We start from the raw sequence: 21,452 nt of genomic DNA, 5'->3' as shown, positions 1-21,452 counted from the left end.
ATATATTTTAGGCCTCAGGGTTTCCAAATCTCCTTAGTGTCTAGGGTGGGTAGCAATGAGGAAAGGTCAGAGTGAAGAAAGGGCCTGGGCCCTTGAGTCAGACTGCCTGGGCTCACACACGGGCTGTCCCTGGGCCTTAGCATCTTCATTTGCAAAATGGAATAATAATAGCAAAGTCAGTCCCAGGCCTGGCTGCTCCAGTTGACTGTGGATACCTGCTATTTCTTGTTCCTGCCCATGGCTGGAGCAAGAACCCGGACGTGAGAACAGGCTCCTTTCCCCAAAGCTGCCCTTGGACAGCGAAGTAAGAACAGATGCACTCTCTTCGGCGGACAAAGGAAGAGTCCAGGATGAAGGCGGCTGGAGAGGAGGGGAGAGAAGAAAGAAGGAGAGACTCTAGGTTGTGCAGCCAGAGACCAGAAAGCAGAAACAAAGTCTAGTAATGGTGTTGAGTAATGGTGTCCATGGAGGCCCTGGGAGCGTTTCCCAATCCTTCATTCCTGGCTTCAGAACCTCAGGGCATGGAGCTGGGCTCTCACCGACCTCCTGTCTCAAGCATCACGCCCCATCCCAATGCACCACAAGGGGCAACAGAATAGAAGAGTAAAGGCCTTGGAGTCTTGATGTGACCAAATGACTCAGACTTGAAGCAATCCTTACAATCATCACAACCAACAATTTCACCTCATGATCCTAAGAAGAGGAAAACACTGGTCTTCCTTGGTGAGCACAATGCAGCCTTAGGGAGACTTACACACCTGGTGACCCATGCCCCCCCCCCCCGAAGGTGTTACCAGTTAGATGCCTGGCGACGGGATGAGTCATCTCTGTCACTAAGCGTTAACAGCACCTAATATGTGCTCGTAGAGTATCTCACTAAATCTTCACAATCTTCACAGTATCTCACTAAGGCTTCACAACCCTGGCAGGTGTGTATTATTTGCGCCCATTTAGTATTCTCTCCATTTCAGAGATGATGAAATTGAAGCTCACAGAGACTGAATCATTTGCCCAAGGCCCCTGGCCAAGCAGCGAACCAAGTCTAGGTCGGTGTATGTGACACCAAAGCCCGTGCATTTAAGCATCAGGGCGCCTGGGTGGCCCGTTGGTTAAGTGTCTGCCTTTGGCTCAGGTCATCATGTCAGGGCCCTGGGATCGAGGCCCGCATCTGGCTCGCTGCTCTCCGGGGAGCCTGCTTCTCCCTTTGCCTCTCCCCCTGCTTGTGTTCTCTCTCTCTCAAAACAAATAAAATCTTTTTTTATGCAGATTTTATTTATTTATTTATTTGACAGAGAAATCACAAGTAGGCAGAGAAGCAGGCAGAGAGAGAGGGGGAAGCAGGCTCCCCGCCGAGCAGAGAGCCCAATGCGGGGCTCCATTCCAGGACCCTGAGCTGAGCCGGAGGCAGACGCTTAACCCACTGAGGCACCCAGGCGCCCCAAAATAAATAAAATCTTTAAAAAAATATATGAATGTACACCATCTTCCAACACAGAACAGTGCCTATGGTTTCCTCTCACTTCTGCTTCCTCTCTTCTTCAGGCTAATCCACAGGGCAGTGTCACTGCATAGGATTCTCCTGCAAGTGCATGTCTTAAGGCCAGCTGTCCTCTGCTAAGAAGGCTGAGCCCATGCCCTTGAGGCTAAGCCACAGGAAGAGGGGGGGGAGCACAAGGGGTTCAAGCCCCATCTCACAGAAGAGTGGAGAGTTCCGGTGATTCCCTACAGGGAAGAGGATTAGGTTTAATGCGCTCTGTATCTTACATAATCCACACACTGCCCGTAACAAGCAGGACTTTTCAGATAGGAGATCTGAGGATGAGTAAGTTTAGCAGGACATGGCTATTCAAGGGTGCGTTGGGATTCAGTTCAAAGTGTTCCTCCAAAGCCCATTTTCTTTCTTGCGCAGGGTTACTGGGAATAATTTTATTTGGAGGCTTAATGAGGCCTCTGCACTACTCTAGAAAATTCTTACTTAGTTCTTAGCAGTTACCAAGGATTCTGTAGGGGAAATTGAGGGGCCCAGGCCTCCGTCCCTGCTGGGGAAAGTGGGGTGAGACAGGGATCAGACACTGGTGTTTTCTGTTTCAAAGCAAGATACATCCTCCTTTTAGAGAAGTGAGGCTCTCTGAACATCGCAGGTCACGTGAAGGGGTTTGGCCAGGTTGCAGCAGTATTTTCAGAGGATGACAGAGTGCTCAGCCACAAAGGAAGCCTGGGGGAGCCTGGGAGAGCCTGGGGAAGGGCATTACCCAGGGAGAGTGACCCAGGAGAAAAGTTATTTGGGGCTGTTCATTTCTGGCTTGGATTTATATTAAGCTTTTTCTTCAAAGCCCCATTCTTTGATTTATGCTCAAACTGGAAGATACTGTAAGCGTCCAAAAAGCCAAACTGGAAAACGGAACCGTTGAGCTCTGAAACGACTGGTTCCCTTGGCTAGGAGTAGAGTGTGGTGATGGCAGACGGCAGGTGGGAGTGCCTGGGGGTATCTGAGTTTCTGCAGTGAACACGTGCATTCCACCAACACCAGCTTCTGGGAGGGTGTTACCTGCTGTGAACCCGGATACTTAACAAAAACAGAGTTTTGTCTCTAAAGGTAGGAACACAAATGCAATGACCCCTAGAGGGAGCTTCTAGCCTGAGGAGGTTTCCAGGATAAGCATCTTGAGAAGATAATAAAAAGAACCGCCCCTCCCCGGCTGCCGCTGACCACCACCCCTCCCTCCCTTGGACTTCTTACCTAACATCCCCATCCCACCCCTGGGCTTGATGAACAGAGTTCTAAACCAGCTCTCTCTCACAGTGTCTTTCTGTTCAAAACTCGGAACAATTAAAAAAAAAAATTAAAATACCCAAAGTCCAAGGCAGTTTCTCCTGGGAGTGATGGGTTGGCAGCCGAGCCTCTCGTTCTGGTTTCCTCGGCTTTTTCCCTCAAGGGTTAGCACACATTCTTCCCGCTGTGGACACATCCGATGGAGAAAAAGAACCAGGACCAGGTTTTTCTGCCACTGAGGCTGGAACTGGGAGGAACCACGGGCTTCCCTGCACGACCCTTTCTTCAAGTGGTAACTCCCGCTGCGATCTAGAATCCCTCAGACGGGCACACGCACTCCTTTTTTTGTTCATACCTCCACATTCTCCTGTGTCTGGTCATTAGGGCGTGTGGGTTATCTTTCCTTAGAACGTAAGCTGCTTGAAAGGTCCTAAAGGTTTCTATGCATCACCACGAGTACCTAACCCGGTAGATACTCAATAAATGTACTGAGTGGTTGACACGGGGATTGGTTCAAATGTTATCTCCCTCTGTCTGAGGCAATCCAGGGACCTGAGTGGAATCTGACCCCAGAGCAGCTACTGAGTCAGCCTCACCCTTGTGCCGCCCTAAGTAGGAGGAAAACCCAGGACTGTAGACTTCGGGTGTGGGTAGAGCCGGTGGTGATTTTCTGCAGAATCTGAGTGCCCAGATGGCAGCAGTGATGTGGATAAACACTACTAGCCCGTGACCCTCCACTTCTCACAGTCTCTTCCACTGGGTTTTCGCAGCACAGGTGATATTAAAATGAGGTGGGGCCTGCTGAGCAAACCACCCCTTTTAGGACCACGCTGGGCGTGCCCGGGGAGCTCCGTGCAAAGTGCATTTTGGATAACATCCCCTGAGTAATTGAGGGCCATGCAGGGTAATGGGGAAGGACTGCAGACTTTGGAAACGGAATCCCACAGCTCAAGTCCTGGCTCCCCTAGCCATATCCATCACAAGCTCCCTGCTTCCATTTCTTTATGTATAAATGCGGGAAACAGCACAGCCTTCAGAGGGCTCTTGTGAAATTATAGGAGTTGAAACGTACAAGTGTTTAGAACACTATCTAGCACGTAGTAAATACTACAAAGCGTTGGTTGTTATTACTGAGCTTCTGACTTTGGTTGTTCCCTCTGGATTCTTGCCGAGTCCAGATAATGCCAAAGTCATGATCACTCAAAGAGGCAGCATGCAAGGTACGGGTACAGCCACCCTCCTTCCAAGTCTGGAAAAAACCACACAGCTGTCAGGAAAGTGGTGTGTCCGCACTAGGGGTATTGTCCTGGGTCTCCGGACTTCTGCAAAGCCTCCACTAAGGGGAACTGATCTCCAGGACAAGTCCCAATGCGGGGTATACAGAGGCTCCCCCTGCCCTGTTCTCTCCCCTTTCCCAGATCCTGTAGGAGGGACAGATAGAGGAGACACACCCTCGTGTGTCCTCACAGACCACCTGCTGCCAGATCCTTCTCCTCAGGCAGAGGCTCCTGGGGGACGTAAGGTCTCACCTCCATCTGTCTATTCCCTTTACACAGAATCCAAAAAGTTCTTCGAACTTTTGTGGCTCAGATAATAAGCAAGTCTCCTCCCAAAAAACATTTCTTCCTAAGCTACAAAAGAAAACAAACAAAAAACAAAAGAAGCTTCTCCCACTCTATCACAGAATTCAGAAAGATAACATGTCCCAGGTAAGATTCTTTTTTTTTTTAAGATTTTATTTATTTGACAGAGAGAGAGAGAGATCACAAGTAGGCAGAGAGGCAGGCAGAGAGAGGGGGAAGCAGGCTCCCTGCTGAGCAGAGAGCCCAATGCGGGGCTCGATGTGGGGTTCTATGTGGGGCTGATCCCAGGACTCTGGGATCATGATCTGAGCGGAAGGCAGAGGCGTTAACCCACTGAGCCACCCAGGCGTCCCCCATGTAAGATTCTTTATAGCCCTCTGAAAACTGGGTAGTTCCTCTGGTGACACCTCAGTTTCTAGAAAGAGTGCCCAGGGACTGCAGCTGTCTTAAGCTTTGGACTGAAGTGGTTTGGAGATCCCATCACGTTTCCTGGAAATGGAAAGGAGTTAGCAGAAAGGAAGCCACTGGAGCTCCACTGGAACTTCCCAAGTTCACAAGTAGTTTAAAAGACACAGAGTGTTCTTTTTGGGAACAGAGCTCTGGGGTCAGTAGGCAGATCTGGATAATCAGAGTGGGAAAAGACCAGGCGTGCCCATTACAGAACAAATCAAAATCCAACCTTCATCCTTTCTAGCAATGAACTAACTGATGGATGGTTGGGGTGGGGGGTGGGGGTAGGTAGCATGGAAAAGCCAACTGAAAGGGGCACCTGCATGTAGAGGAGGGGACGTGTCCAGAATGACCAAGCTGGTGTCATGGAGCATCCGGGCTAAAACGGACAACGTGACTCCATTTCATAACCCATACCGACAGAAGGGGTAATCCAACATTCCCTTCCATCGGTATCCAGAAGGCATCAATTTATACCCATTTGCTATAAACCAACCTAGCGTGCTGCCATGTCCATGCTTGTCACATTTCTTCCCGCATGCTCCAGAAGGGGCCACGGCGCCATGTTCCCCCAGCTCTCTCAACAGTGCTCAGGAAGGAAAAGGAAGCTCCAGATCTGTACAAGGGCACACGGAGCCCCAGTGTTTGAAACCGGCTGCAACCTGGTGGCTGGGAAGGAAGCTTATGTTTAGTTTTAACATTAGTACCTGAAAACCATAAAAGTAAGGTCTAGCTTATTTGGTAAATGTGGTTTTTCCACAATTATCTTTGAAAGACTTGGGTGTATAGACAGAAGGGAAGGGACCTACAATATATGCCAAGGTTTGTCTAAAAATATTTTACACCTGTTCTCTGTTCTGCACAGTGGTCATATTTTATCAGTGAAGTAAAGTACTCATAATGCCAGGCAGAATGTGTTTTTCCTTCCAAGTTCTCAATGTTTTTCCCTTCTGTAAAGCAAACCTCCTCTTCTTTTCTACCTGCACTAAAATAAAGCTAGCACCATTCTCTGTAGTAGGACACACCTCTCACCAGAGCTACCTTTAACTCCTATGCCCAGGCCAGTGTTGTTTAAATAGCAACCACCATTTCAATACTTTTCACAACAGCATGGACACTTCGGCCACGTTTTTGGCTGCTCTCAAAAGGAACGTTAACTTGTGTTCTGGGTTTAAATCAACTTGCTGATTGGATGAAAAAGAATGCTGAAACACGGTTTCCCCACCAGTGCCTCAAAACCAGACACACACACTCAGTGCTATTTATCACTGAAACATGGATAGAGTAGCTTTTACAATATTGCTGTAGAGTTTTTAATTCTCTGTGGATGCAAATAACAGCCTGGACAACAAAATGTCACTATAATAAAGGTGGTTGGGGGTCTGCATTTACATTTCCGATTTCAAAGGTCAACAAACTGAGGGTCAAAGTCTGGACTTCATGGCTTCTAACTACTGTAAACCCCTCAGAACATATGTTCCATGACCTCACTGACAGCTCTTCATAGCTAGGGGTTTAGCACCTCACGAACTGCCTAGGGAAATACACGGAACCCACCCTACCCATTCTGCAGATGAAGAAACTGAGTCATCAGAGCCAGATCACTTACTATGCTTAAGGAAGGAATTAGACTCCCTTTCAAATAGCCTCCACACAAGAACTGTCCCCTCACAGTTTTCTTCTAGGATTTGTGAGGTGATCTCAAAGCTCCACTTATGGGTTCTATATAAAGCAAGTCTTCTAAAATATAAATCTTAAACCCCAAATATTAAGAAATGGTTAGTAGACATTTATTACTTCACATTCCATTAAAAAGATGACTTTTAGCCCAAGCTAAAGTTCAAAAGGCCCAGACAAGGGTTCAGCAAATACTTGGTCCAATCAAATTCTAACTATCTCCAAATCTAAAAGATTGGCACCCAGTATAACAAGATTTAATCCACATCGAAACTACCAAAATTATTCGGAGCCATTAAAAAATGGGTTCTTCTGTTTACTGTGCAGTTTTTGTTTTGTTTTTTGAGATTTATCTGAGAGAGAGAGAAAGTGTGTGTGTGTGTGTGTGTGTGTGTGTGTGTGTGTGTGTGTATGTGTGTAGGGAGAAGCCGCGGGAGAGGGACAAGCAGATTCCACACTGAGCACAGAGCCTGACTTGAGGCTCTATCCCATGACCCTGAGATCATAATTTAAGCCCAGCCAAGAGCTGGACACCTAACCTACCCAGCCACCCAGGTGCCCCCACTGTGCAGTGTGTATACATGTCCCCAGACTCATAGCAACACCAATGGGAATGTGAGTTCACCCACAATAGCTATGCTTTTAAAATGTGACTTTTTAAACCAAAATTTATTTTTATTTTTTTCAAGGAAGGCTTTCAGAACCAGTTTGAAATAAGAGGTCATTTGATGTCCTTAATGTTTTAAAATAAGGGTAAGAAGACCATGTATCACATCTATACATACAGAAATCATGTATTTTCAAGTAACTTAGAACCAGATCATAGGTACTAGGGAACACATTGTTGGAAGACTATTTTGGTGACTGACTTGACCTTTCCTTTTGGTGTTTATCAATAGCACAGGTGAGAAATGTATGTGAAAACAGCTCTAGGAGGCCAACAATTACAATTTTACTTAGAAGGAATGGGGCCACTAAGTCTACAGTCCTGATTGTCTGAGGGAATCATGCAGTGGTTCTAAAAGGAGAGAAGTAATTTACACAATTGAATTAAGAAAATCAACAAAATTAAAGCACTGACTGAATGATTTCTATAAACATTTCCATGCGGCCACCAGAAATATAAAATATCTCCCCCAATATATCATCATGACTTCTAAGCATGGCCAAGAGCCCCTCCCATTAGGCTCTTCTCACAAATGCTCCTATAGATTTTACCAGTCATGTGGCTAATACATCAAAAATAGTCTTATTCCCCAGACTTCAAACCAGAAGAACAACTAATCCCAGGGAACAAAGCATTGACTTGAAGAGCATAAACTCTGGAAGTTTACTGAGTTGGAATTCCAAGTCTGCCACTTACTGGCCATACAATCATGGGTGAGTTAACTGTCTGAGCTCCCCTTCTGTAAACTGTGTTGGAACTGTGCCTGGTACATAGTAAGTGCTGTGTGAGTATTTGTTAACCAAATGATTAAAAGCATTTCTTTAAAAACGGCTTTAATGGAAGTGTTGGACTAATTTTCCAGTTATATGCACAGATATCAATCTAAGTTTCATTAAACATGAAGATAGTATCTTCCTAAACTCATATCAGAAAACAAAAACAAAAACAAAACAAAAGAGGGGCACCTGGGTGGCTCAGTGGGTTAAAGCCTCTACCTTCAGCTCAGGTCATGATCCCAGGGTCCTGGGATTGAGCCCCACATCGAGCCCCACATCGGGTTCCCTGCTAAACCAGAAGCCTGCTTCTCTCCCTCTCCCACTGCCCCTGCTTGTGTCCCCTCTCTCGCTGTGTTTCTCTCTGTCATATAAATAAATAAAATCCTCTCCTGGGGCAAAGAATACATTATACGTTAATAAAAATAAAAAATTTTTAAAAATTAAATACTTTCAACAACACTAAATAAATAAATACAATCTTTTTTTAAAAAATTTATGTAAGCCATGTATATGAGAATGAAATTAACACCAACACAGAACATTTTAAACTCAGGGCACCTTTAATTTCACCTTCAAAAACTAAGAAGTTAATCACAGTAAATAAAGATTATCATTATTTTTAAGGGGGTATTTTGACTGAAGGCCTACATTTGTTATCTAATATAGGTTGAAGCTATTCAAAGGAGATTTGACAATATACCTGATTTTAGAGAAGATGGGCAGTAGAGGAATATTTGAAACCCAGAGAGCTACTTTTTATTTTTTTTTATTTTTTATTTTTCAAAGGACCATTTAAAGAAAGAAGAAGCCTTTTTTACTCTTTGTTTCTTTAGAAGAACATTTTAAGTCAAACTAGCAATGTATACGAGCTACTTTTTAGTACCAACTTATTCACTCATCAACAACCTATGCCATCTGTAAGGCAGTATTTGGGACACCAGGATCGGGCTGCCGTAGTGTCCATATTTACAGAAGTGAAAACAATGGGAAAGACCTATGAAGATAATTAACTCATCAGGGGCACCTGGCTAGCTCAGACAGTAGTACATGTTACTCCTGATCTCAGGGCTGCTGGGTTTAGAGATTACTTAAAAATAAAATCTTAAAAACAAAAAAACAAAAAAACAAAAACGATAACTCATCAAATCATCAACCAAAACATTTTCCACAAAGGAACCAAAACATGGTAGCAGAGTGAGAAGCAAAAGATTTGGGGCCAAGATATAAGTAAGCTTTTCTAAGGCTCTATTAAGGAGTGCTAAGCAAATCACCTTTTGACTCTTTTTTTTAAGATTTTTAAAAAAATTTTATTTGACAGAGAGAAAAAGAGATCACAAGTAGGCAGAGAGGCAGGCAGAGAGAGGGAGGGAAGCAGGCTCCCCGCAAGCAGACAGCTCTACGTGGGGCTGGATCCTGGGATGCTGGGCTCAATCCCAGGACCCTGAGATCATGACCCAAGCGAAAGGCAGAGGCTTAACCCACTAGGCCACCCAGATGCCCCACACCTTTTGACTCTTAACTACAGGAAAGAAACTGAGGGCTTCTGGAGGGGACGTAGGTGGGTTATGGGGTAACTGGGTGACAGGCATTAAGGACAGCGTGTCATGTGATGAGCACTGGGTGTTATATGTAACTGATGAATTCCTGAATGCTACTGAAACTAATCTGAAACTAATGATGTACTTTATGTTGGCGAATTGAATTTAAATTAAAAAAAAAAAGCAGCACCTTTTAAAAAAATTTCCATTCCTGAGGATGCTTCGCTAGCTCACTCAGTAGTGGAGCTTATGACTCTTGATCTCAGGGTTGTGAGTTCGAGCCCCACGCTCGGTGTAGAAATTACTGAAAAGTAAAATCTTAAGAAGAAAAATTCCCATTCCTGGGCTAAAATCAAAAAACACATGAAACAAGTGTTGGCACGGATGTGGAGAAAGGGGAAGCCTCAGGGTGGGAATGTAAAACTGGTGCAGCGACTCTGTAAAACAGTATGGAGTTTCCTCAAGTTAAAAATAGAAGTACCCTATGATTCAGCAATTGCATTACTAGCTATCTATCCAAAGAATACAAAGTCAAAGGGATATGTGCACCCTGACATTTATAGCAGCATTATCTATAGTAGCCAAATTATGGAAACAGCTCAAGTGTCCATCGATTGAGGAATGGATACACACACACACACACACACACACACACTATGGAATGTAATTCCTCCATAAAAAGAAAGAAACCTTGCCATGTGCAACGACAAACATAGAGCTAGAGTATAATGTTAAGTGAAAGAACTCAGTCCTGAGAAAGACAAAGATGATGTGATTTCACTCATATGTGGAATTTAAGAAGCAGAACAAAGGGGGGAAAAAGAGAGAGACAAACCAAGGAACAGACAGACTCTACTTAACTATAGAGAGCAAACTGATGATTATCAGAGGGGGGATGCAGGGTATCGAATAGATGAAATAACCGATGGGAATTACTGGTGATAAGTACCAGTAATGTATGCAAGTGTTGAGTCCCTGTATTGTACACCTGAACCTACTAACTCACTGTATGTTAACTGGAAATAAAATAAAACTTTTAAAACACCTTCCTAATGAGCAAAAAGGACATGAAAACAGTTCATTCTTTTAAAAAAAAAAAAAGTCCTCAAGGGGTGCCTGGGTGGCTCAGTGGGTTAAGGCCTCTGCCTTAAGCTCTGGTCATGATCCCAGGATTCTGGGATTGAGTCCCGCATCGGGCTCTCTGCTTAGCAGGAAGCCTGCTTCCTCCTCTCTAGCTCTGCCTGCCTCTCTGCCTACTTGTGATCTCTGTCAAATAAATAAAATCCTTAAAAAAAAAAAAAAAAAGTCCTCAAGAATACCAAGCTCTAATTAAATGGATTTTTTTGAAACCAAACAAGATTCAAGCACCAAGCCAACAAACATAGCAAATGACATTTCTCCAATCTTTTGGCACTATGCACATCCCTAAGACGTGGAGGATATTCATATTTACATTAAGCTCAATTGTTTAAAATCTGATTGTATTAGTGTTCCAGACTGTTACAAATTCTGTTGTGTACCTACTAGCTAGCTGCTTTAATTCTGATTTTCAGAAAGAGCATGTTGTCTTTCTAAAAAGGCAATTATCTGTTAAGCCTATGATAACTTCACCCCGAAGTCTCTAGCAGGAACTAGTGCTTAAAACCATTATGATCGTTCTTACAGCCATTCAGACTTGGGGATCACAAAAGCAAATAATTGATAATGCTGGCAGACCAGCTCTCTGCCTGTTCCACTCACTATCCCAGTACTTCTTCATAGCCTCATTCTGTCCACTCAAGGACAAAGGCCTCACCATGGAGTGGATGAAACAGCTCAGCTCGGTTATTCCCAGTGCTTGTTTCCTTAAAACTTTTTATTGCTCTAAACTGCATGGATAGCAGACAAAAGGCTTTTGTACACTGGTGTCCAAAAAACTCATTTAAGACCAAATTTATTTCACCAGTATCCTAGACAGTGCTGGTTCCTTACTATAAATGTAGTTTCCTTCCAATTCCAGGCAATTTTCTCACCCATACTATGTCAACACTACCAATGGACATTTAAACAGTGACTCATTTTACTTTAAAAATAGTTGTCTCCTACTTCCAACTCATCACTTTTTAAAAATTCCATCCCTACCAGGCCACAATTTGACACATTACAGGTGAGTAACCTCTGAACCTTCCCCTCTTCTCCCAAAGCAGCAGGTTGGCAGAACAATTGTATTTAAAAAAGAAAGAAAAACTTTCTTACTGGGAAACACACACAAATACCAACATTTAGCACCCTATCCTGAGCAGATTTTGATCATAAATTCTCCAGCTAAATATGACTGAACTTTAAGTGTAAGGATTAGTAAACAGACCTAATCTTCTTTTTAAAAATTAGTTAGGTCGGCGGCTTTGTCCTAGCAAGGTTTCTGAGCTATTCATCTCCCATGCAGAAACAGAAAACCGATCCAGTGGTCTCCCATATACATTTCAAATAAATCCTCTCCGGTTACAGGAGTGAATTTCATCATCGGACTTTTAGATGTCAGCACAACACAATTTAACACATGCCGTAAAACACGGTTGCCTAGACTTAGTCTAACCATTCCTATTCACAGGGAGACAGATGTGGGCTGAATCGAGTAGCTTAAAAATATGTAAATAAAGCCATCCCAAGCATTGGTCAGGCTGCGCTGTTTTGACAAGACGTTGTACGTGGCCAACTGCTACTATCTGGTGCAGTACAATGGCTTTTCCACCACTTCTTCGTGATTCTGGGAGTCAGACCTCTCGACAACCACTAGCATTTACATCGTAATTCCAGAGGGAGCTCCTGGCCAAGGCTTCAAAACAAAGACCACGATAAGCGTTTTTAATTTTAAAGAATTTTAATACAAACTTAATATAAACTATTTCAGTCCCTCTTAACATGTAAGACACTGACTCAAAATACTTTTATACCGTTTTTTTCAAGTATTGCACAATATAGGTACAAAATTAATATTTACGATTACATTTTCTTCCATAATATATAGCAAAAATCTTTAAACCTTTAACAGAAAATACATTTTTTTGAAAAAGCAAATATTCGTACATTTTAATTCCACCACTAAAGGAATATCCTGTACACAATTTTGAGAATAGTTGATGTCTTTAAGATGGATACTTTACAATTTCAGTAAAAAAAATACATGAAGCTGCTGCTGTCACAGGTCACTGTAGTAAAAAGATATAAATGCAATACCGTGTCGTAGAAACAATATATATATCCTCTGATATTTTACAAACTTTGTACTAAATTAAATTATACAATTAGAAAAGACCAATAAACCCACTTATTAGTGCCAATTTTTTATAAAAAAAAAAATCAGCCATGTCCTTGCTATATCTTAAATACTGTAAGAGGCCATATCTGAGCGTATACTTTAAAATATACAGTCAGTATAAAATAACTTTGTGCTTGGTTGGCAAATGAAAAATGATGCAGGTTTTATTTTTGTAACCAAGCTTGAATGTATCCTTACTATAAGCTTAAAAAAAAAAAAAAAATCTCAAGGAGGTGAAAAAAAAATCCCCCTTGGGCCCGTGCATTTTAACTTGTAGGATTCTTTTTTTTTTTTCCTTTTTTAGTTAGCCATGACAGGCTGGAATTGCTGGTTAGAATACTGCATGTTATTTAAGCTAAAATTCAAGCCATCTACAAAAGACTTCTCGTTGAGGCCTCCATAGGCCGCAAACACATCAAAGGCATTACTGTACTGGAGAGGACTGAGGTTTAGGGGGCTGTCACCTGGGAACATTCCATTGGTACTACTACCTTGACCCTGCATGTTAGGAAAAATAAATTCCTTGGCATTGGGAGAAAGAGCGGAGGCTTTCTGCTGTGGCTGCGGCTGCGGTGGCGGCGGCGGCGGTGGCGGCTGGGAGGGCTGCTGCTGCTGCTGGGGCTGCTGCTGGCTGCCCAGGCCGAGCCCGTACAGAGAGTGCATTGAGGAAGAGATGGCTTTCTGCTTCAAGAGGTCATTCACATTCAAGCCGAGGTTGATAGGAGAAGTACGTGCAACCTTGTTGCTGCGACCACTATTCTTCATTTTGGTAGAGCCGAACTTGGTGGCAGCAAAAGTGGCAGTGGTAAAGGTTAAAGGCTGAGTGGACCGGGGCATGAAGGTAGGGCTTACAGCAGCAGAGTGACCAAAGGGAGGCGACGGAGAGCTGGACACCGATGAGGCTGGGTCACTGATGGGCATAAAAACCTGGGCCTCTGGGTTAAAGCTGTTTTTGATCTCCTTATCCAACTCACATCCATTTTCATTATTATCATCCACATAGAGCACCTTCACTGGTCCCTTTTCACCAATTTGGTAGGAAACCTCAAATGGGTCGATCCAAACACTAAGATCCTGTGGCAGATTGCCACGAACATCATCAATGTCCAAACCACTCTCTTTGGATGCTTGTTCAATCACTGGGTCCACTTTCTCCCCTATGTGTATACATCTAAACCCTGATCCTTTGTATGGCTTTTCAGGATACCAGTGCCCTTCATATTTCTTCTTAAGAAGTCTTTCAAGCTCTTCACCAAAAATGTTGACACGTCTCCTGGGAAGCTTATTGTACAAATATGAAATAATAAAATTTAGTGCTACTTGGATTTCAAGCTGCATAGCTGCTATGCCACAAAGTGAGATTTGTGTTTCAACTTCCCCCCACACACGCACACAAAAGTGTTCAGTTTGTGGCAGAGAAACAAATTTTCATTCAAAGTGCTGGTACTTTGTAGATTATCCTTCACCTTCAGTGGTCTTGCTCCTTAAAGAAAAACAAAACAAAACAAAAACAAACATGTCCAAATAAGAGAAATCTAAGTCCCACAACCTCTTCTTACCCCCAGAGTAATTTTACTTTTGAAAAAAGTCTAACAGGCTGAAAGTCAGAAAAATATAATCAGCACAAAATAAAGGAACATACAATAGAAAATTGTTTATTAAAGTTCAAAATCTCACAGGACAATTTGGATTTACAGTTAAAACAATGTATTTAAAATCCTATTATTTACTTTTTTTTTCTGAATACAACTCTAAAAAATATATATATAGATAGATATAGATATATATCTGTATCTATATTATCTCCAGCATATGCAGTGTGTTTCTTCCCTCAGTTCTCAAAAGAATATTTATTGGAAACTCCGCACACCCATCCACCTACCTCCACACACATTTATACCAGTTTTAGAAAGCGATCATATTCCTATTCACTAATTTAGGAGTGAATTCTGTATTTCAGTTCATCCTGTATATATGCTCCTTAGATCTGCACTATCATTAAACCTTCAGACACTGGAGAAGTTAGGAAAATTAATTTCCAAAGTACATGATGCTAAAATTAAAAATACTAAATGCTAAATGAATTGCCATCCTAGTGAAGGATAATTATGAACCAAATTATCCTACATAGCTGCCGTCTTAAATACACATGTAAGGGCATACAATGTAAAAATCGAGCTTCTCTCTTCTTTTCAGTGTGTATTTTTCAAAATCAGAAAATACCTCTTTGGCAGCAAATGTAACAAAGGCAACAATTAATTTCAAAACTCTATTGATTCTTCTCTTTAAAGGCCAGGGTTTCTGAGTTCTATTCTGATTTTCAAAACCACCTCCCTCCTTCACGATAAGAGGACCGCCGGAGAGGCTTGTACGATAAGGTCGACCTTTAAACGTTTGCTGGATCAGCACTGGGTGGGGATAAGAAAAGATCAAGGGCAAACAGAAGATATTTGCAAAAGGGATCTATTTGTACACTGAGGTTGATTTACAAGGACGTTTTAAAAATCAAGTTGGTATTAATCCATCTGTTCCATTTTCCATATTCGTGGTGACAAAGGGAAAAGGATCCCTGGCTGCCCTCAAACTACACTTTGCAAGCTCGAAGCCTGAGCGCCGGCAGAGGCAGCTGATTAAGCCAAAACGCTTGACGGTGCCACCGAGCGAAATTCAGGCTTCGCCGAAGGTAGTTTTAAAGCAACGCCTTAAGACAGGAGTGTGAAGAATTACATAAACAGCCAGTTGGGTCTCATTAGATTTCTGCTCACAGCCCTCGGAGCCCAAGCGCTGGAGCAGCAGCAGCAAGAGGAGGAGGAGGAGGAGGAGACGGAGAGGGGAGAGGAGAGTACAAGTCTCCTCCAAAAAGGAGGAGGAGGAGGAAGGCCACGAGAAATGGCAAAGCAACTACTCGGGGCCGGGCATCGGGCAGGTCGGGGCGCCCGCCGCTCCGGGTCAGCCGCTCCCCTCCCCCCGCCGTAACCTGACCCGCCGCTCCCGCTCCCGCCCCCCGCCCGAGGCTCCTGGGACCCGGCCAGAGCCCGGGGAGCACCGGCTCCCCCGCACCCTTTTCGGTCCCGGCGGCCACCAGCCCCGCGGACCCCGCGGTCTCCCTCGAGCTCGCCGCTCCTCCCCGGCGCCCCGACCCCCGGTTCCCGGTCAGCTCGGCCAGGGCAGCCCTTCCCCGTTTACCCTCCCGGCCCCGGCCGAGCCCGACGCGCCTGCCGGCCCCGCCTCCAGGTCCCGGGCGCGCTGGGGCCCCTCGGAGCCGCTCCCCTCGGAGCCGCTCCTCTCTGCGCCCGGGCCGCGAATCCGCCGTCCCCGAGGGCCCGGGGCTCGACACCGCCGGAGCCCCTCGGTCCCCGGACCCCGCCCGCCGCCCCTCGATACTTACGGGCTGCTTCCACCACAGAGCCGGCCGCGGGGCGGGGGAGAAGGGGCGGCAGGGCGGGGGCTCGGGAGGATCGGCAGCGGACAGCAGGCTGAATGCAAGACGGCCTCGCCGGGCGGAGGACGGGGGCCTCGGCGCGGGCCTCGGGAACTCGCCCCCTGGGGCTCGGGGTGACGGGGACAGGTCAGGCGAGCGCGCTCACTTCTCCACACAGCCCGGTGCCCGGCCCAGCATCCCCGTACTACGACCACTGCGCGCCGGGCCAGAGCTTCGCTCCTTCTGCCGCGGCGCGCGCCCCGCCTCTCGTTTTATAGTCTCCTCCCCGCCCCCATCCCCTCCCGTAGGGGTGCGCGCGCGCCCGCCTCGCGTCACACAGCTCGGGGCCGCGTAACTATTCCCCGCCCTCCCGCCCCTCACCCCAGACCCTCCGCGGCGGCTCCGCCCCTGCCCTGCCCCTCGACGCCATTGGCCAGGTCCCGCCTGCCCATGTCCCCACGGGCGGCGGAGGGCCCCGTACGTAAGGCCACACCCCTCGGGCTCCACAACGGCCAATGAACCGACGTCCTGGCGGCACTGTGGGCGGGACTAAGAGAAAACTAGGAAAGGGACTGGAGGAGAGAAGTGCCAGTGAGGGCGACGATGGTGGGTGGGGCGGCTGACGCTTGGTCTTGGAGGAGAGCCCCAGAGAGAAGGGGGGAGGGGAGCGAGGCAGGTGGCGGAGCGGCGGGGAACAACGGGGAGAAGAGCCCGAGGCCTCGAGAGGGAGGGGACAGTTTACAAAAAATGCCCTACCCGAGTGGGACTGTGGCCCAGGAAAATCCCACTCGTGGACGAGCTACCAAATCGGTCTCCAGTGCACCCGGGAGAGCTGAGAGAAAGGGCGAACTGTGTGACCGGGACTCGTGCACCCGCACCCGGTTAATTGAATATTAATCACCTCCGGGGCCTAGGCCAACTGCCACCCAGAGAGTGGCAACAGCAGAACCCAAAGCGGCCGTGCTAGGCTGGGGGTGGGGAAGGGACTCCACCTGGCCACACCTCCCGCCTGGGTGACAGTTTAACTGCCTCCGCATCCCACATCACTACCTCCCCGTGCGACCCGGCAGCAACTTGGACGTGGGGGTGGCCTGAGACTGTAAGAAGAACCACGTTTTGTTCCCAATGTCCTAGCCTAGGCCTCCGTGCCAAATTGCGTACGTATCTAAGTGTATATATACATGCGTGTATTTCAAGTGTCCTTTACCATCAATACACACAATACACACGGTGCCTTCCTGGAAGGTGCGTTTAGGATGCTCTTCGGTTGAACTACGAGCGGGTAAATAGGGAGCGCGGAACGAGAGGGACTCAAGGGAGGCCGGTGAGCGCCCCTTTTCACAACCTGCGGCGGAGAAAGACACGAAGTTGCCTGGGCGTGGAACCGAGCGTCCCTCTCTGCTAAAAATATTGCTCACAGGTAGCAACGACGCCTGATTGGCCGCGCTTCTCCCGTAGCAGCTAGGCGATTGGCTGTCTGGTATCCAGGAGACCGACGTCAAACGCGCCAGGGGAAAGGGGAGAGAAAGTCTAAGGGGAGGGAAGGGTGGAAGGGGAAAGAGAGGAGCAATGAATGAAACGCCCAGCGCTGGCCTTCTCCTCCCTTTGCTCTGCACTCCAGAAGTGCTTCCTGGAAAAACACCAGTTGGGGCTCCGCCTTCCTCTTAAAACTGTGGGGCCTGCACTCTCAACCTGCTCTAAGGAAGTTAAAGCGCAACTCCCCGCGGTGTACGGTGTCCGCGGAGCCGGCTGTGTAGACCAGCTGTGCTTCTTGCACACGCACCCGCTTTAGGTGTTAGGCCTAGAGGCTTTGCGCTTTAGGGATGCGAGATCCGATCGTAGCCTTTTTCTCCACCCTTTCATGCCCTCGTGCCTCCGCCCTCTCCCCCTGTTCCCCTTTAGAAGGAACCCAATCAATAGGGGATATATCTAAAGTCCCCGATGTGTGCCGGAGGAGGAGGAAAGGGTGTGTGCGATGGGTTGAGGGTGGGAGTGGTCAGGTGGCCGATTTCCTGTTTATTGCACGGATTCCTAAAGCTCAGGTGGCGTGTTTTAAGAACATTCAAGTTTTACTCAAAGACTCTTTAAATTCCGATTTTTTTAGTCTTTGGGTTTTTTTGTAACAAGGAAAAGTGGGATTTGATTGCGAAAGTGTGGATGTGTTTTATTTTATTTTATTTTTGGAAACATTTTAAGTTAAATGTTTCTCTGCATCAAGATATATTCTTTCAGTGTTTACTACTTTTTGCTCAGTCGTTTTTTTTTGTTTGTTTGTTTGTTTTCTAAAATGAATATCCACTCCATTTGTTATTTTAAAATGAGTTATTTTTAATTTTATAATTAGTTGAGGGCAGAAATTACAAGAAGTAAGATAGGATATTTTGGGAATGGCCTATCAAGAGAAACATTTCATCTTTCCTGTGCCCCAAGGCATAATTTCTCTTACCATTAGGCAAATAATATTTGCTGTACCAAACACCCAGCATTGCAGGACCTTGTGTTTGGCCATGTGTCTTGATTTGTAATTTGGAAAGTATATCACTATAATTAGAGGAGTATATTAGGCTCAGCTGAGATTAAAATGTCTAACCAAAGATAGATGAATTGTAATTTTGTCAACCTTATCTATACTTTCCACAAATTCTCAAAGGGAAGGCAACAAATTCTCTTTTCTGAACGTCCCCAATCTATAATCTCAGGCTTAAAATTCAAGAGCAGACATCTGATAGGTTCTGATTAATTAGCGATAGCGGTAAATTGAATTTTTTTAAAAAAATTTAGACGTCAAAAATGTATGAGTTATTGCAGCTTAGTCCAAGGGTATGAGAATGTTTCAAAACAAATATGAACACACACACACACACACACACACACAAACACACAGAGGCCCCATGTCATCTGAAGGGCAGGTGTTGGAAGATCTGAATTTTATCTATTTCTATCAACCTTCAGTTCTCTCACCTACAAAAAGGGGTTGGATTATATAATCTCTAATATCTCTTTCAATTAAAAAATTCCACGTTTAAAACTCAGTGCCCCTAAGGTAAACAATGTAGTTGTTTTAAAGATATAGATTGCAAGTAAAAGGGAAACCAGATTCATATCCTTCCAAGGATATGAATAAAACTCCCTTTATCCAAGTTTTAATCTTTAAAGGCCCCTTGATGACTTGTTACTATTTCACATTTACTTTGAAACTGCACAGGGGACTGGATTGCCAAATGATTATTTTGACTTATGGAGGGGAAAAAAAGCATTGATATGAGGCTCTGAGTGGTATCACAACAATAGGAATTTCTCTTTGTGGGCAACTAATAGTCACTGAAAATCACAGTCTTTGCCTTTCCCTGCCTGTGTTCCACACAATTAATTACTAGAGCAGCGCCTCACACTGAAGCTTATGATTGTTTGGTAAACGAATGTGTTTCAATATTATTGTGAAACACGATTCTTGAAAGTGCTCTGAATTATTATCTCATTCACACATAAACACACACACACACACACACACACACACACACACACATATTCACACCTGGATTTCTGACAAATGTATCCTAAACCTAAACCTTCGAATTTTCATTCTGTATCTTTGTAAACTGAGGATTATAGGAGAGTCACCATCACCTAATGTGTCCCTACTAAGGGTTGTTTCAATTCTAGAGAATCAGCCCTGTATCTTTACTTGAAAGATGACATAACAAGCATAATGTTTTTGTCATTAATGTCGTTGATTTCTTGTGGACAGTCATGTAACCTGAACTGTAGAAAATTTTAAATTATTGGCAAGGAGCAATTATAAACTAATCACTAACTTATTAAAAACCAAGTAAGCCCACTTTCCCCTAAACACTTTTCAAAGAAAGTTGCACATTTATGACTAATGGAACCTCAGTGTGGTTTCCTACGGCTTCTCATAGGGGTTAGTGAAGGAGGGCCACACATTCTCTAAAAGATGGGTACACAGATATTTGGAATTGAAAAATAACTAGATAACACTGAATAAACCCACTAATCTTTGGAACAAGCATTTCCACTGAAGGAATTGGTCGGATAGGAGAACATGTCCTTATAACTTGCTTACTCATTATTTTTTTTTAACTCCCTATTATCTCAGTGAACAAAAATCCAAGCCAAATCTTTGAATTTCTTTCCATTAGCCAAGGAGGAAGAGATCGTAGTTGCAGATTCTGGGAGTGAAACAGTGTTCGCAACAGTCTGCATACCAAGAACATTAATTGATTTACATTGATTAATAATATCAGAATGCTTTAACTATATGAATTCTAGATCTCACCTATTGTGCACTATGTTAAGAAAAACTGAAAGTGCTCTATTGTAATAATACATAAACTTAAAGCATAGATTGCTTCTATTATGCAGCTGTGCTTACTCAAGTGAATTACGTACACCAAATTCTAGTTTATACAATAGATACATGGTCCAGAAATATATATATATGGTATTTGAGAAAGAAAATACACGCTCACACCCACACACACACACACACCGACCCATGCACAAAACCGTAAGAGCCAACTCCATGTTTTCCCAGCCTTCACTGCAGCAGGGTGACATTGTGACACTGCTGTACCAATGTGACATAAACAGAAGTTAGCTGGGATGGTTTCTGAGAAAGCTTTGCTCTTCTTATCAAAGGAACTTATTCCAGTTGCTACTACTACATAACACACTCTCCAAAACTTAGTAGCATCAAACACCCATTTGATTGTGTTCTGGGATCCTATAGGTCAGGAATTCAGACAGGGTGCAGGGGACAGATGGCTTTTCTGTGCCCCACAACATCTGGAGCTTCAGCCGGCGGTGGGGGAGGCTCAAGCACTCAAGAATCATCTGGAGCAGATGTGTCTAATAGAACTTTCTCTAATGATAGAAACTTGCTGTACCTATATTGTCCAATAGGATAGCCACGAGTCACATGTAACTATTGAGACCTGGAAAGGTGGCCAGGGTGACCGAGGAACTAACGTTCTCATTTAATTTTAATTAAATGTAAATTGAAATAACCACAGGTGGTCAGTGGCTCCTGAGTTGAACAGCATGAATCTGGAGGCGTTTTTGCTTAATCTGTCTAGCACCTGGGCTGCGATGACCAAAGGCTGGGCTCAGGGCACTGTCCACTGGAACATCTGCAAATGGCCTCTGAACTCTCCCTGTGGCTTGGGCTTCTCATAGCATGGCAGTTGGTTCTGAGAGGAGGCATCCCAAGGGTGTGTGTTGGGGGGGATCTCTGAAGAGCGAACATTCT

The 21,452-nt window shown here is 44.9% G+C and overlaps 1 protein-coding gene across 1 annotated transcript; it reads right to left on the bottom strand.

The window, feature by feature from the left end:
• Positions 1–12,793: 12,793 nt before the first annotated feature.
• TOB1 (transducer of ERBB2, 1) lies at positions 12,794–16,501 on the bottom strand. Its single transcript, XM_032321475.1, has 2 exons — positions 16,151–16,501; positions 12,794–14,245 (listed from the first exon to the last, which is right to left on the bottom strand). The coding sequence occupies exon 2, from the start codon at positions 14,098–14,100 to the stop codon at positions 13,063–13,065; it is 1,038 nt and encodes a 345-aa protein (XP_032177366.1). The 5' UTR covers positions 14,101–14,245; positions 16,151–16,501; the 3' UTR covers positions 12,794–13,062.
• Between the last annotated feature and the right edge of the window lie 4,951 nt (positions 16,502–21,452).

Source organism: Mustela erminea, chromosome 18 (genome assembly GCF_009829155.1).
Source record: "Mustela erminea isolate mMusErm1 chromosome 18, mMusErm1.Pri, whole genome shotgun sequence".
NCBI lineage: Eukaryota > Metazoa > Chordata > Mammalia > Carnivora > Mustelidae > Mustela > Mustela erminea.
This window is presented reverse-complemented; position numbering and strand designations above follow the sequence as displayed.

Bases quoted from the DNA above. Each gene is read 5' to 3' on its own strand.
- TOB1 (XM_032321475.1), bottom strand. From the start codon at position 14,100: ATGCAGCTTGAAATCCAAGTAGCACTAAATTTTATTATTTCATATTTG.